The 16011-nt window shown below is 40.9% G+C and overlaps 1 protein-coding gene across 1 annotated transcript; it reads left to right on the forward strand.

Annotated features, from left to right (window-relative positions):
• The first annotated feature begins 14855 nt into the window (after positions 1-14855).
• Positions 14856-16011, forward strand: nppb (natriuretic peptide B). The gene is made up of 3 exons (XM_035913632.2): positions 14856-15078; positions 15449-15734; positions 15818-16011. Exons 1-3 carry the CDS (start codon positions 14965-14967, stop codon positions 15832-15834), a joined length of 417 nt encoding a protein of 138 aa, XP_035769525.1. The 5' UTR covers positions 14856-14964; the 3' UTR covers positions 15835-16011.

Genomic DNA, 16011 nt, shown 5'->3' on the forward strand with positions numbered 1-16011 from the left:
TTTGCTGTTGTATAAGAGTTGCCTTGTAATAGAATGTACTGTAGTAAAACAGTTATTTTGCATAATTGCTGAGTGTTGCATTCAATTCTTTCCTGACACAATTTAAAGCAGCTCCAGACTTTCCCAGGAAATATTTTAATGAGATATATACACGTGAAATAAAGGTGTTTGTGATATGGGGAGCCGGTACCTGAAGGATTTGTTTGGTTTGTTTCATTTGATCATGTGATCACCTGATAGGAAACAACATCACTTCTGCTGATTTTATTGCTTCCATTAGGAGCAATATAGACGTTTTTTAAATGCCTATATTTCTTAAAATATAATGAATATATTTTTAAAAATTTCCGTGAATGCACTCTGACTCTCACCCCATGATAGCTGAGTAAGGAGCCATCCCACCCTGAACTGGTTAGCAGGAGATGGATGGATGAAAATAAAAAGCTGCTGGGTTAGGCTTCACAAGCAGTCCATAGTCAAAGCTCACATATTTGAGTATTTGAGGTACAAGATATAAATCACAGCTTTCAGAGACACTGCATATGAAACATTTGGTTTCACACGTTCTTGACTGTACATGCCAGTAGACCAAAATGAAAAAAACAAGCAAACAATTAATGTTAAAAATGATGAAATGAATCAAACTGAATTTCACCAAATTTCTACAACTTTGTTGTAATTTCTCAACCCCTCTCAGAACAAAAAAGAAACCAATAAAAATTCTCAAATGATGAGCAAAAGTACAAAAATGAAGTATTTTTTAAAATATACATTTTGGCTTTATTAGACAGAAACAGTGAAGGCTGACAGGAAAGTGAAGGAGAGAATGGAAGACATGCAGCAAAGGACCGCAGGTCCAAACCCGGGCCGCCTGCTGTAAGCCATGCTGCATATGGTCATCTGCTCATCCAACTGAGCTAAACTAAACTAAAGACACATTTTTTTTTATTATGTCAGTGATTACTTCACAGATAAATGTGCTCTGTCACTGCACTGTTTCTGTGCTGTTTGGATGAAAGCAGAATGTAAAATATATTAGCCTGACATCAGCCTTATTTATCTTGTCTAATAGCTTTACTGCATGAAACTTCATTGTGTTTCATCTGATACATTATATAATTTTATATGAATCATATAATATTCTGCTGTACAGTAACAAGTAACTATAGCTTACAAAGAGAAGAAAATAAGTGCTTCATAACTGATGACTAATCCTACGGGTGGGCAGGTAGAAGTACAACGCACAGAAACAGTAAGATGTGGGGTCAGTCAGTCGGGATTAAATACCAGCCCCTCAACGAACATCTAAAAGTTGGAACTGAATAGTTTTTTTATTGACCACTCAAAGGGTTACAACCAAATATAAACAATAAAAAATGTGCAGTTTATTTTCACTCATTTGAGTAAACATTATTTATGTGATATTTGTGTGATGGAACCAACTGAATGTTTACATTTACATTGTTTTGAAATCTACAATTATAAAATAAAACACCCATGAGTTATGACAAAAAGTGGTACCACTGCTGGTGGTACATACCGTGCAGGGGCCTGTTCTTCCATAATGACGCCTTCAATTCAATTCAATTCAATTCAATTCAATTCAATTTTATTTATATAGCGCCAAATCACAACAAAAGTCGCCTCAAGGCGCTTCATAGATACAGAGAAAAGCCCAACAATCATATGACCCCCTATGAGCAAGCACTTTGGCGACAGTGGGAAGGAAAAACTCCCTTTTAACAGGAAGAAACCTCCGGCAGAACCAGGCTCAGGGAGGGGCGGGGCCATCTGCTGCGACCGGTTGGGGTGAGAGAAGGAAGACAGGATAAAAGACATGCTGTGGAAGAGAGACAGAGATTAATAACAGATATGATTCAATACAGAGAGGTCTGTTAATACATAGTGAGCGAGAAAGGTGACTGGAAAGGAAAAACTCAATGCATCATGGGAATCCCCGGCAGCCTACATCTATTGCAGCATAACTAAGGGAGGATTCAGGGTCACCTGGTCCAGCCCTAACTATATGCTTTAGCAAAAAGGAAAGTTTTAAGCCTAATCTTAAAAGTAGAGATAGTGTCTGTCTCCCGAATCCAAACTGGAAGCTGGTTCCACAGAAGAGGGGCCTGAAAACTGAAGGCTCTCCCTCCCATTCTACTTTTAAATACTCTAGGAACAACAAGTAGGCCTGCAGAGCGAGAGTGAAGTGCTCTAATAGGGTGATATGGTACTACAAGGTCATTAAGATAAGATGGGGCCTGATTATTTAAGACCTTGTATGTGAGGAGCAGGATTTTGAATTCAATTCTGGATTTAACAGGAAGCCAATGAAGGGAAGCCAAAACAGGAGAAATATGCTCTCTCTTTCTAGTCCCTGTCAGTACTCTTGCTGCAGCATTTTGGATTAGCTGAAGGCTTTTCAGTGAGTTTTTTGGACATCCTGATAATAATGAATTGCAGTAGTCCAGCCTGGAAGTAATAAATGCATGAACTAGTTTTTCAGCATCACTCTGAGACAGGATATTTCTAACTTTAGAGATGTTGCGCAAATGGAAGAACGCAGTCTTACATATTTGTTTAATATGTGCGTTGAAGGACATATCCTGGTCAAAAATGACTCCAAGGTTCCTCACAGTGTGCCTTCTCTTGTTCCTCTTCTTTCTTGGGTTTCTGCTGCCAGAAGTATTTTCTGAGCACGTGGTCAGCTGTGCCCATCTTTCTGCAGCTTTCCTAGCAGCCTCTTCATTGTTCCCATCCCTCAGTTCTAACTACCTTCCCTGTCTTTTTTTGCCATCCGACTACACTACCCGATATCATTGCTCTAGATCCTCATGGTGTGGATCAGTGAATCGATGTCTCGTTCACTCTTGGCATACAGCTTGATGTCATCCATGTGGCTAACAATTGCGCTGTTACGTAGTCCTGTTACGTAGGGTAGGATCCTGTTGATCTTGTATAGTTCTAGGCATTCCAGGATCCATGAGTGGGGCATCAAGTCGTAGGCCTTCTTGTAATCCAGGCAGTGCACAGTCTGGTCTTGCTGTCTCGGGGGACTGCTCGGTCTACCAGCAGCTGGTATTTCCCTCCTCTGGTATGTCTGTGTGGTGTGAATAAGGCACAGCAGGACCACAGATCATCACTTAGAGCCATTTTATTCAAATCACATCACATCACACCACAACACACCCCAACCCCTGAATCCCCATGTTTTTAACTTGGCGGGCTTGATTAAGGATGCCATGCAGGTGCATCCGCCCTCCCTGCATGGCACCACAGACCACGCCACTCCACAATCTGCTAATTCCTTTGTGTGCCCCACTCATGTATTGGGCCATGTGCATGTTCATCTTAGCGCGATTGGGTCCTACGCGTTGCCTGGAAAATGGCCGGGATGCCAAACAAGCTGAATGGTTGTGTGATGAATTGGTATAACCCGCATGGAGCGGAGAAGGATGTTCTTTGCAGATAAGGGAATCTGCCAGTTGCCCTTGGTTAAGTCTAGCATCGTAAAAAAAAACTGGTCCAGGAGCTCATCGATCAGACATCAAACCTCATTCAACTTCAACACAGAACAAGAACTATGGGGCTGTGCGACTCTTCCACGCACTGTTTGACTCTTCTATCACTCCCAGCTTGAGCAGTTCAGACAATTCCTTTTGCACAGTTTGTCTCTGGCGTTCGGGTAACCTCTGAACGTGCTGTCACATCAGGCCGCATTTCAAAATGTTGCTCCATGGCATTTGTACACCCGGGCAGGGGGGAGAACACATCTGCAAAAACTGCTGTTGCAACACAGCAAAATCTGCTCTCTGGGCCTGTATGAGATGGTTATCACAATAGGGGGAGGCCGGAAAGCTGAAATTTGGCACCTCCAGCCACCAGAGAAGGGTCTGGAGAAGCTACAGGGTCACCAGAGAAGCTACAAGGAGAGACTAATACAAGCACTTTGTCTCCCGGTGAAAATTGCCAGAATCTAGCCGCTCTGTTGTACGGGCACTCCTGGGCCTGGAGGAAATTTTCCCCATACCACTGTGGAAAAAACTCCTGGCATGACCCGGATGCTTGGGCAGTTTTTATTTGATTGATGTGCTCTTGAACTTTGCAGCGCTCTTCCTTTATCTCCGCTGTCAGTTTCTGTCACGCCAGCTCCTGTGTTTGGATGAAAATGCTCCTCTCCGGCCCCGGCCGCTACTGGAATAGGTAATGCTTGATTAAATGATGCTCATCAGTTGTGAAGATCAGCCTCCCCTGCTTCCACACCCTAAACCCGCTGCTCCACCCCACCACAGCTGGATTCTCATTCTTATTTGGATTCAGGGCTGAACCTGCTCTCATCTGCGAGGATATTTGGGGCACCAGTGGCAGACCTGTGTTACGGATTCAAATATTGGGGATGGATACAAGAGGAAAACCAAAAATAACCACACTAGTCCGGCCGGGTCAAGTCAAACGATGATTTAATGAATACACGCGTGGGAGATGGACACCATACAGCAGACAGCATCAGATCTCAAAATGGTGGAGCCTTGATCAAACTCTTATAGCCTCTAGTGGCCCCCACCTAATCATAAAAGCCTAAACATTCACATTCTTTCTCACACAGCGCCTAAGCTACGACCTTGGCTCCCTGTTTATCTGCTCCTGCTGAGATGGGGCAGTATGCTCTGTTCTCTTCTAACCAGACAAATAAGGCGATGACTTTCTGCAAACAGTATTTCTTATAACTCAGCAGTATAATGCATCATAAAACAATATCATTCATTCACAATAAATCAGCAGTCTAATGTAATGCAAATCAGTTTACCAAATGTAATAGTTATCACCTTCTTCTAATTCAGGAGCATAATGCAAACTAAAACTACATAATAATTCACAATCTTTAATTAGGGGTCTAACATGGCATAAAATAATATTATAATCCGACAATTCCCCCTGATGAGCTCTTTAGACTTAAAGAGCTCACTTACACCCTGTAATCCAGTGTTGCCGGGTTCATTTCTTCTTACTCCTGAGGCCCTTTGTCCCCTTGTTGGGTGAACCATATGTGAGATGACCTCTGTGTTTGTGCAGTTCAGATGCAAGAAAAACTTTTATTCAATTCAATTCAATTCAATTCAATTCAATTCAATTCAATTTTATTTATATAGCGCCAAATCACAACAAAAGTCGCCTCAAGGCGCTTAAAAACTTTTATTACAACAACAACAGTAGGTACAGATGATACTCCCATCACTCCCCAGTTCTCCCACAGCTTTATTTCGGTGCTACCTTATACCCTCCAAACGTACTCGGACTAGAACCTCTGTCCGAGGAGCTTTTAACCTTTATTTTATGGCTGTAGGCACCAGTGTCTTCCAGTCGGGTGATCCTCTGCTCTTCTTTCTTCAACATCAGGGGTTAGACAACCCTTCAGTCGTTGCACAGATCAGGGGATTATTCTGCCCCGATTTCAAACAATGATCTGTGTATTCTGGGGTCACAGCTGTGTTCCCCAGAAAAAGGAACAGGAACGTGTCCCCCTTTCGCCAAAGAGCCTCTCGAACCTCGTTGGTGTGGTGTTCCTGGATTTCCGCCAACCCCTTCATGGTTATTGCTGTGTTTATGGGATCCATCCTTTTGAGGTGACTAACTGGAGCCCAAAATGCCATGACATTTGAACCCAGTTGATGTTTCCGCAGTCACCGTGTCTCTGCTGCGAAGGATCCTCGTATATCTGTGACCTCGTCTGGTGTCTGTTCCTTTCTCTGTAAGAGACAGAAAACCAAAACACCTCTCTTCCCAGCTCTAACAATCTAATGTTGCTGTCTACTGATCTTTTGGTGGTCCAGAATTGGTTTAGAACATTCAGAATGTCCCAAGGACTTATCCTAATTTAGTGTATGTGTGTGTAAGCGTGTTTGCATTTCGCCCGCTGCACTGGCATTTTCTACACTTTATCAGTGCGGACTATCGCCGAACGAAGCTTATGACCTTCAAAAGACCGAGTGCCAACTCATTATAAGCACATTTGCAAGATATATATAAAAATGATTAAAACCACTCATTCTAATAAAAGACATCAAAAACAAATTAGCCATTTCTAATTCTAACATGTGTCAATTCAACGAAGCTAGAAAATTAAAAGAACAGGTTAGTGACCTCATATCTTAGAAAGTATCAGACTTTCTCCTATCCAGTGTCGTTGCTCCAGTCTTGTTATTCTGTGTTAGGGAATGAAATCAATTTAATTGTCATGTTAGATCTGTTCAACTCCTGGCTCCGCCCAGAGCCTGCGTCTTCACAATTGTCTACAAACAAAACCTGTATTAATATGAACTTCACTTCAACATAAACTTGTTGACTACTTTTGACACCTGTAACTAGAAGATTAACATGAGGTTATAACAATCACTGTAATACAAATGTTAATATAATATAAATAGCTTCAATAAATGTTCAATGCAATGCTTGTTATATGATTCTGATGTAACAATAATGCTGATGCTACAATAACAGTAAAACACACCCTTTTTATCCCTTACTGACCACAGCAGGGGCCTCTATGTTTTGATTCAGCCATGAATCCAGCTCACCTGATTCATCACTGAGCCCCACCGGCACTGGCATCTGACAGGGTGGTGCTGCATATTCTTCCTTTAATGTCACTATTTTCAATCTGTTAATTAGAGTGCTTAAACATGAAGTAGACTACGTCCACAACAAGTCAATGCAGCTGTAAATGTGGCCAATTATCAATCTATTACCAATCAATAACAAACGACAGCTTTTATTTTATGCATGCTTTTAGTCAACCACTCACCCAGAGGATCTTCAATCCCAGAAAATTCCTTCTCCTCATTTAATAAGTCTGTCCTCCTTCCATGCCCTGGTAACTGGTCCATCCAGAGCCATAACATCTTGAAATATACATACAACAAGCCAAACCACACCTTGGTCACACCAACCCTTTTCCGCCCTGAAGATGTCCAACGCCATCTTAGTCTGGACTGTCAAAGGTGATTTTAACGCTGACTGTTCCGACAATCCATTTTATAACATTTCCGGGTCAGATTAGCCAATCCCTGCACACTGGAATAAACATAATCAACATGATCAACATTTTTCCTGCGTGTTATTTCACCATCTTATTAATTCCAACGCTCCATCCTTATGTGGTTTGCTACATTATGTTTATTTAGAACTCCACTCTGTTTCTAAATGTTTGAAGAATTTTTCATGTTTGGGGTCAAATTTTAAGAATTTGACCATACGTGAAATTAATGATGTTATCACCCCCATCGGGGCTTACCTTTCCCACTTCTGATGATATTCCTCCCTATTCTTTGCAAGTACCCGCTTTTGGTGGCGAGAAACTGTTGGTGTGGTCAAGTGGGCGCTGTAAAAACAAAAGCTCAGGACAGAACAGTTATCAGTCATGTACTTCATACAAAATTAGCATATATTGAATTTCATATTGATCCTCTGAGTGTAATGGTACATTTTAATTTGAATTTATCAAAGCTAAACACAATATTTTTTCTTTATTTTGCTCTTGTTCTTGTGCAGCACCACATCTCAGCACATGCCCCTGTCGGTTCTATCTTACTTTTCTAAATTATTGACTATTTCAATGGAGAACCTAAATGACGTGGACCAGTGTTTGTCATTACATATCTCTATTTTGAATGTGACAAGTCTATCATTCCCCTATTATTCATAGACATCAATAGAGTTTTTTTTGCTTTTTTTCTATCAAAATTAATTGACTTTTTACAGTGGCCTGCTATGGTTAATAATAACATGTTCAGTCATGAGTGAAATCAAAGCTTCTCTTCACTTTAGCATTTAACCTTCCTAACAATATAATGTGATACATTAATCGAAACACAGCTAATAAAACACAATTTTCTTAATGGAAACATCAGTAACTAATTAGCAACCAAAGGGTTAAGTCTGCAGTTCACACTCATGTGAAGCTACAGCCTCCCCCTTTAGTCTCTGTCATCCTTCTGTTCCTGCAAAAACAAAACAAAGCAAGACAAAACATCCACCCTTCTTTTACAGGCTGGGTGAATTGTTTGTGGACATGTACTAATCCTAAAGTCAGTATCGTTTTTGTCTCAGTATCAAGTCAGTTAAAACTTTTAGTCGTCAGTCCATCACAGTCCAGTCACATGCATACATTCACACACATTCATACCAGATATTGCTGATAATGGAGTCTCACATGCAACCTATTCGAGGCTCCATCACCAGCAAGATGACGTCATCATTTTTAAAGGAAAACAGTTCCTTGTTTTGTTTTTTTTTTTTGACTGGATTGACTCGCTGCAATCCTTTTAGGCTCAGGACTTCTCATGTGATCAATGTCCCATATAAGTGAATTTCTCCAGAGCCCATTATAATCATGGAGAAAAATACTTTGCAACTGTTTTCAGTAAGAATGTTTTATAGCGCTTTAAAGTTCAATCTCTCAGGCCTGGATTAAAGAGCTGATTTGTTAAATCAGGAACTCACAAAATACCAAAATATCACCACCGGTGGATCACTCCTCTCAGATGTTCTTATTTCAGTGCACTGTAACAAAAGCAAAAACAAACGTAACCAATAAAATACTCATATAATAACAAATACTGGGGCCCGTTGGAAACATGTCCAAGCATAAAACCATCTTTCTCTCTCTTAGAGAGAGAAAACAATCCAAACCTCACTGATAAAATCAACCTAGTGTTAAGCAAAACCCAAAATCAACCAAAACTTCACCAGAAAGTTTTTCTCTGTCCCGGGACAATATTGTGTAGGAATACAGGTACCGTAACTTCTTTTTGCACTGACAAAAACATGTTGGACTTATTTGATTCAATCGTGGACACTAGTTGCACACAAATGTTTTGCTTTGGTAGAAACTTAAACAACTGAGTTAAATCAACACAACCTTTTCATATTCAGTAAACCTGTGCATTTTGTGTTCATAAAACACGATTAAGACATGTTCAGATGGAGTAAGTTGAGCTCCTGGAATATTTTAATCCTTCACAATTCTGTCATTTTATTTCAACACTATTCACTAACTTTTATCCAAATTCTACTTGGTTCCTTAAATACTACATGTTGTCTTCATATTGCCTACGGTTCAACAAAGTCTAGATTCTGGTTACCATAAAAATTGAATGGGTCTACAACAACTACCATCCTCCTATCTTTATCCTAATTGCACGAGGGCTGGGAAATAACTCTAAAGTGATAGGTTACGAGGCAGGGTGCACCCCGAACAGGTCACCAGTCTATCACCTAGAAACAAACAACCATTTACACTTACATTCATGGATAATTTAGAATCATCAATTAACCTAGCTCTAACAGCTGCATGACTTTTCACTGTGGCAGGAAACCAGAATACCCAGAGAGAAACCACTGCAAACTAACCAGACTGTGGACTTGCACCCAGGACCTTCTTACTGTGGAGCAACAGCACTCACCAGCATGCCAACAATGTAGGAAATACAGGGAAGCTATGATTTCCTGTTGAGTTTTGTACAGATCTTTAAAGCCTGAGGCAATTGTGTTAAATACATGTGGGATGCTTATGTAAATCCAAGGGCTGGCCCCCTTTTCTTTTTTTTCTTTTCTTTTATTTATTTATTTCTTTTTTTATTTTTCAGTGTGTTCCTCCTTCAATTAAATCTCAATCACAAAAATGTGGTGCTCTGAAATAAGGCTCACACCGTTAATTCATCATTTTCACTCTGTACCACTGCTCCTTATCAGGCTGTGTGAAGCACAGTAAACAATTCAGTCGAGGCCTTGAGCCATAAACAGACATCACTCACAGACATTGTTTTCATAACCAAACTGCTTTAGACCCTGTCCCCTAAATCTACACAAATGCCCTCTGGGTGACATGAAATGCATTTAACCAATTAACAATCAATGGCTTCTTGTTGTTGTAACAAATTCTGTATTTGGACGTTTGTGTGCAGCATTTTGCGTATCAGCATAGCATTTGTTAGTAAAGGATTCTTCATTGCATCAGCGTGTGTGTATCACTCTTCATTGCACAAACATGTATGTGTGTATGTGAGTGTGTGTGTGGATCACTTCTCAGTCAATCAACGAGTGCATATGTGTTCATATGTGTGTTTCTCTTAATTCTCAGTCAGTGTATGTAGATGTGTGTGTTTGTGTGTGTTTGTGTTCATCACTTTCCTGTTCTGGTGTTCTGGGTAAACCATGGCCTGAAGCGTGCTCTGGGGTCCTGCTCTCCTCCTTGTCCAGCTCCTCCTTAACTTGACCCTTTTTGCTTCTGTAGGTCCTTCAGGGTTTGCTCCTGCTGTTGGAGCTTCTCATCCCGTTTGGCAACCTCCTGCTCCAGCAAGCTCCGGCCTGATTTTAAGTCCTGTATCTGGGACTCTAAGCCTGACTGATGGGTTCGATTAGCAGCCAGCTCCTCCTGAGCCATGCTCAGTTTCTGCTCTGATGTCTTGAGCTCTCACTGAGGGCAGAAACCTCAGAGTCTTTTCCGTACACGTCAGATTGAAGTTTATTGATGTTTTCCTTGCTTTGCTCCACGGCCTTCTGCAGCTCTGCTGTTCGGCTCTTCTCAGAGGTCAGCTGCTGACCGAGCCCCGACACCTGTGCCTTCAGCTTATGTTCTTCTGCTGCTTTTGTCCAATCTGAGGTGCCTCCTGACCTCAGTTACTCCTCGTGTCTCTGGCACGCCCTTTTTGCTGCCCGATCATCCGTGTTGGTCCGTCACTTTCCTGCACAGGTTTAATGCAGAGTTGTTAAGGTCAGCATTCTTTTGCTCGGCCTCACTTTTCATCTGGGCTTAATAGGCGTCTCGTCACAGCTCTGTCAGCTGAAGCTGTCTGGAAATCTCCCCCGTGTAGTGAAACGGGCCTTGGATTTAACGTTCTCCGTCTCTGCTGCATGAGATCGCTTTCCTGCAGCACTGTTGACATTCTCAGGCTGTTGTTGTGAGTCCAGCTGCTGTAGCATTTGGTCAGGGTCACATCAAAGATGGTAGAAGGGAGAGCAAAGATGGTAGAGGGGAGAGCAGGAGTCCAGGTCAGCCTCGGCTTTCCGGGCCGACCAAGCAGCCTGTAATTAAGCATAAAGAGAAAAAACAAAAGCAAAACAAAAACAGACGAACAGGAAAATGATGTTGTTTTGGCTGTGTTATTCAGAGAGGGGCCAGGCCCTGTGTCAGCCTTCTCCCCCCCTTTTTTTTGTTTTTTCTCACTATATAATCAACTCATAACCCACCAAGTTGACAGGACAACACAGGTACATGTTAAAATTCTTAAGATCATGTTTAATAATTCAAAAAAGGAATTTTATTTCATTCAGTAATCACTTGTATTAATCAATCAGAGGAAAACATGTCACAATTTGACTCTTTTAACCACTAAATTTGTTGTTTCATCACTGGTTGGTCATACCAGTGTCTTTCTTTTTGAAGTCAAGTTGTTGTCCTGCAACCCAGAGAGTTTATTTGTTAGTAGTGGATAAACTTTATCATTTAACATCAGGTGTATGTTAAGTTTCGCTGCTTTAAACTTGCTGGAAAATCTTCACGTGTTCATGAATGTAAGCTGTTTCTTCATTGCGTGTGTGTGCGTTTGTGGGTGGGATATTTTAACTTTTTTCTCAAACAAGGCATTTCTCTAATTGTGTATGTTTTTAATTTTGTTTCCCAAACTTTGATTTCCCACCTTAAATAACAGCATTCCATGTCTTCAGCCAGGAATTAGAGCTTGCTTGTGAGATTCAGGGACACATGGTGCCAAAAACAATTCAGTGAAAAACTTGCCTGAAAATTTCCAGTGATGGTAGCCGATAACTGGAGGAGAAGATGTCCTTTAAGCTTCTTTTTCGGGTAGGGACAAAGTGAGAGGTCAAGCTGTAAAATTTTGAGCCAGAGCTTGGCCTGTCTGTCGTCCCAATTTTGTTAATCTATCCTTTTGCTGCTGTACTCAGGTTTCCAGGTTGAGAGAAATCCACCTGTATTAAGAGACCAAAACATTCATTTACTATTTTTCTTAAAACATTCATTTGGTTCATCTGCCTAGATTTTACCCTCTCTCTTGGTGCATAGTTCACACAGTCAGGCAGTTGCCTTTTATGGGCATGCAAATTTCCGGTCACTCACCCCCAGCAGCTGCAAAGCCGTCTCTCCCATATCAAAACTCAGCCAAACATCAAACATTCACCGTAGTCATTCAAAACTTTATTTGTAATATTATAATCAGCAAAATCAGCGTTTTAATTACAGGCATGTATCATTGTTTGCAAATCATACTTATAAAACTCAATAACACGCTAAACAGGAAGTCCTCTGTGGGCTTCACAGCAGCCACCTCATTTGCATGTTCACACACTGTCTAAAAATAGCTCGCAGCTCTGCAGCGCGCTGTCATCACACACAGCCTCGTTTCACACTCAACTCTCTATTATATTACAAAGACGTCTTATATTTACAATCACTCTCAGGTCTGAAAGTTTTAGCGCCTACACAATTTTGACAAATTTAAGTTAACGGTCCAACCGAAAAAGTCCAACTTTTTTGTGATCAATTAACCAGTATCAGACTCTAACTGTATCTGGCCTCATCTCTAAAATCCCTAACTCAATTTAAAAGTGTCCAACACCCAAGGTCCAACCTTTGCTGCCCAAAAAAGCGCAGATACCGTTCCAAACGGTAAGGAGACTCTAACTCCTAGCTTGTTCCAGGATGCCCTGTACCCCACAGTCAAGCCAAACTGAACTAACCCTGTTCGCCGACAGGTCAAGGTCGCGCGTCCGCGGCCAGGAGGGAGCGTAACCTCCAGGCAATGCGCCTCTTAACAGTCCAACTGTCGTTCTTAAAAAATTTATAATAATTTGAAACAACAGTCAACACACTAAGACAAGAGTATGACTGAGGCCGGTCCAACCATGACCAATGGGGACTTTAACCCACTAAATAACCAATTCCCTATCCAAATAAATTCTCTCAGCAGTCCAACTGCTATTTATTTTCACTCAGCAGTCCAACTGCTATTTATTATCATTACTTCAGCTTCAATTCTCATGAGATTTTTTCATCAAAATCAAAACAGACACTCACCGGCAACTTTTACTGAATAGACATTTAATTTTATCGTCCAATTCAGCACACTTCGGATAAAATCAACAGGCCTGTGCCTACCTCTTTTATAAAGGCGCCTGTCCACTCAGTTCGATTGCCGGATAATGTCTGCCCGTCTGACCACCTCGGACCGTCCAAGCCTCCAAAACTTCCATCCCAATACCACAGGACGAGCCCCCAAAACTGTTACGGATTCAAATATTGGGAATGGATACAAGAGGAAAACCAAAAATAACCACACTAGTCCGGCCGGGTCAAGTCAAACGATGATTTAATGAACACACGCGTGGGAGATGGACACCATACACAGACAGCATCAGATCTCAAAATGGTGGAGCCTTGATCAAACTCTTATAGCCTCTAGTGGCCCCCACCTAATCATAAAAGCCTAAACATTCACATTCTTTCTCTCACACAGCGCCTAAGCTACGACCTTGGCTCCCTGTTTATCTGCTCCTGCTAAGATGGGGCAGTATGCTCTGTTCTCTTCTAACCAGACAAATGAGACGATGACTTTCTGTGAACAGTATTTCTTATAACTCAGCAGTATAATGCATCATAAAACAATATCATTCATTCACAATAAATCAACAGTCTCATGTAATGCAAATCAGTTTACCAAATGTAATAGTTATCACCTTCTTCTAATTCAGGAGCATAATGCAAGCTAAAACTACATAATAATTCTAACATGGCATAAAATAATATTATAATCCGACACCTGCTAGTTGTAGTGTTCTCTAGGTCCGTTCACGACAGTTTTGTTTGAAAATGCAGTAGTAGCTTACTGGTGATCTGGCTCCGGCAGTGCTTTTCCTGCTCCACCTTGCCCCAAACCCAGATAGTGTGATGACCCTTTAATTTTTTTAGAGGAGTTTATTCTGAAGTTAATTTGTTTACAAGAAAGTGAGATTTGTTGTTGTTGTTGTTCATTAACTTATTGGTTTTTTTTGTTTGTGTTTGTGTTCATTCAATTACTGAGGATTCTGTGACTTGGTGGTCCAAATGAGACTGCTACAATAATAAATATGATTTTATTTATTTAGACCTACCAAAATCCCAGCAGTGAGTTTAGCAGTTACTATAACTGCATGAAATATAAAAGATTTCCTGTATCTGTCTGTATGAAAGCAGAGCGGAATCCGTCTTTTAGATACAGCACTTCACCTAAATTCATAATCATTTAATTCACTGCTATATTTGATTAAAGTTATCACAAGTCTTGTGATATGACTTGTGAGTGATATGTGTAGTGTTTTGTTTCTCCTTTGCTTCTCACAGCAGGTCAGTGATGACCGACAATTAAAAATGTTGTAATCATCCAAAGGTGACAGACTTTAAAATACACTTTCAAGAAAAGAACATTAGGCAATGTAAACAGCCCATTAGCAGAGTGGACCCCCCATTTTTATTCCTTCCACTAAAAGATGATCTCTCAGAGCAATTATTACGAGGTGACCGTACAACTATTACATCGGTGTCTTCATTTAGTAACACTATCATGTTGTCACATTAGTTTACTACTTCCTGTAACTCAGTGACAACAGTGTCCCGTGTGAGGTGGGGAGGCTCTGGAGAATGTTTCTCAAGTAAAGTAGCATATGTAAGCGGCTATGTCATAAGAATACTAGCATACAACGCTTTAAAAGGAGCATTTTCCGACAGCTCGTGTTATCAGAATTAGGTGTCAGGCATGCCGGTCCAATTCCTGGCATACCTATGTGTGTTAACCTTAAGTATAAAAGAGAGTGCTGCTGTTGGCTCCGGCATCCAAACACCTACAAGTCAAAGAAGAAAAAGAGAATTTATCCATTCATCCAACTACTAACACGAGCTGCAGCAACCCACAGAGCAACATGCGTCTGTCTTCTATATCGCTCTGTAGCCTCCTTCTCATTTTAAAGCTGCAGCTGACTAGTACATATCCCATCAGCACTGGCTTGACTGACACTGACATGGACATCTTGAAGGTAAGTCTCTAAAGTCACTAAAGTTTTTCTTGAAAAGTTGAGTCTTTCTGGGAGTTTTAGGCAATCTGTAGCAGCAATCTGAACAAGGAACTCAATTTTATTCACGTAAAATGTTGAACAACATCCTGCATTTCCTTCCATAGCTGTTCCCAATATTTAGCCTTGATTTCTCATGTGATAAAAGCATAAAGTCTGATCATTTTTATCTGGGACCTGTGCTCCAACATTGCTTCTGATAATCTCAATAAACGGAGACATAAACTGTTGACAAATACATTTGAGTGCCTCTGTCTATCCTCATGCCATAGTTAAATTGTCATGTTTATTATTCAAGACACAGTACAACTTTCATCTGTGTGGATCTTTAAAGGTGCTCCTAAGCAGACTGGAAGAGTCTGTTTCAGACCAAACGGCAGTGGACCAAAATGCCCCTGGACAGAGAGATCTTCTAGACAGCCTTAGCAGAGATGACGCAGAAGATGGACATCAGCCAGACACCGGACTAGATGAAGCTGAAATCCGGGAGTTTCTTTCAGCCAAGAACCTCAAGAGTGTCCGCAATGATTCATCTAGGAAATCCTCTGGTTGTTTTGGGCGACGGATGGACAGAATAGGCTCCATGAGCTCTCTGGGGTGCAACACTGTGGGAAGATACAGTAAGTTACAGTAACTACACTACAATACGGTTAGAGCAATGTACCACAGATTTAACTCTTATTCTCTTACTCTTCTCTTGCAGATCCAAAGCAAAGATGAAGTCTTACCATCTAAATTCCAAAACTGCAACGTCTCTACCCAAAGATACTTTTATTTAAAGGCTATTTATTGACTAATATTTATTAAATACTGTTGCTCAGCAGAATATTTAAAATAATCAAAGCCAAACTGTTCCTTGTGTACTGTTGAATGTTTTAATAAATGTTTACAACTGCA

This window comes from Neolamprologus brichardi, chromosome 20, assembly GCF_056152115.1.
Source record: "Neolamprologus brichardi isolate AB-2024 chromosome 20, ASM5615211v1, whole genome shotgun sequence".
NCBI classification, from domain to species: Eukaryota; Metazoa; Chordata; class Actinopteri; order Cichliformes; family Cichlidae; genus Neolamprologus; species Neolamprologus brichardi.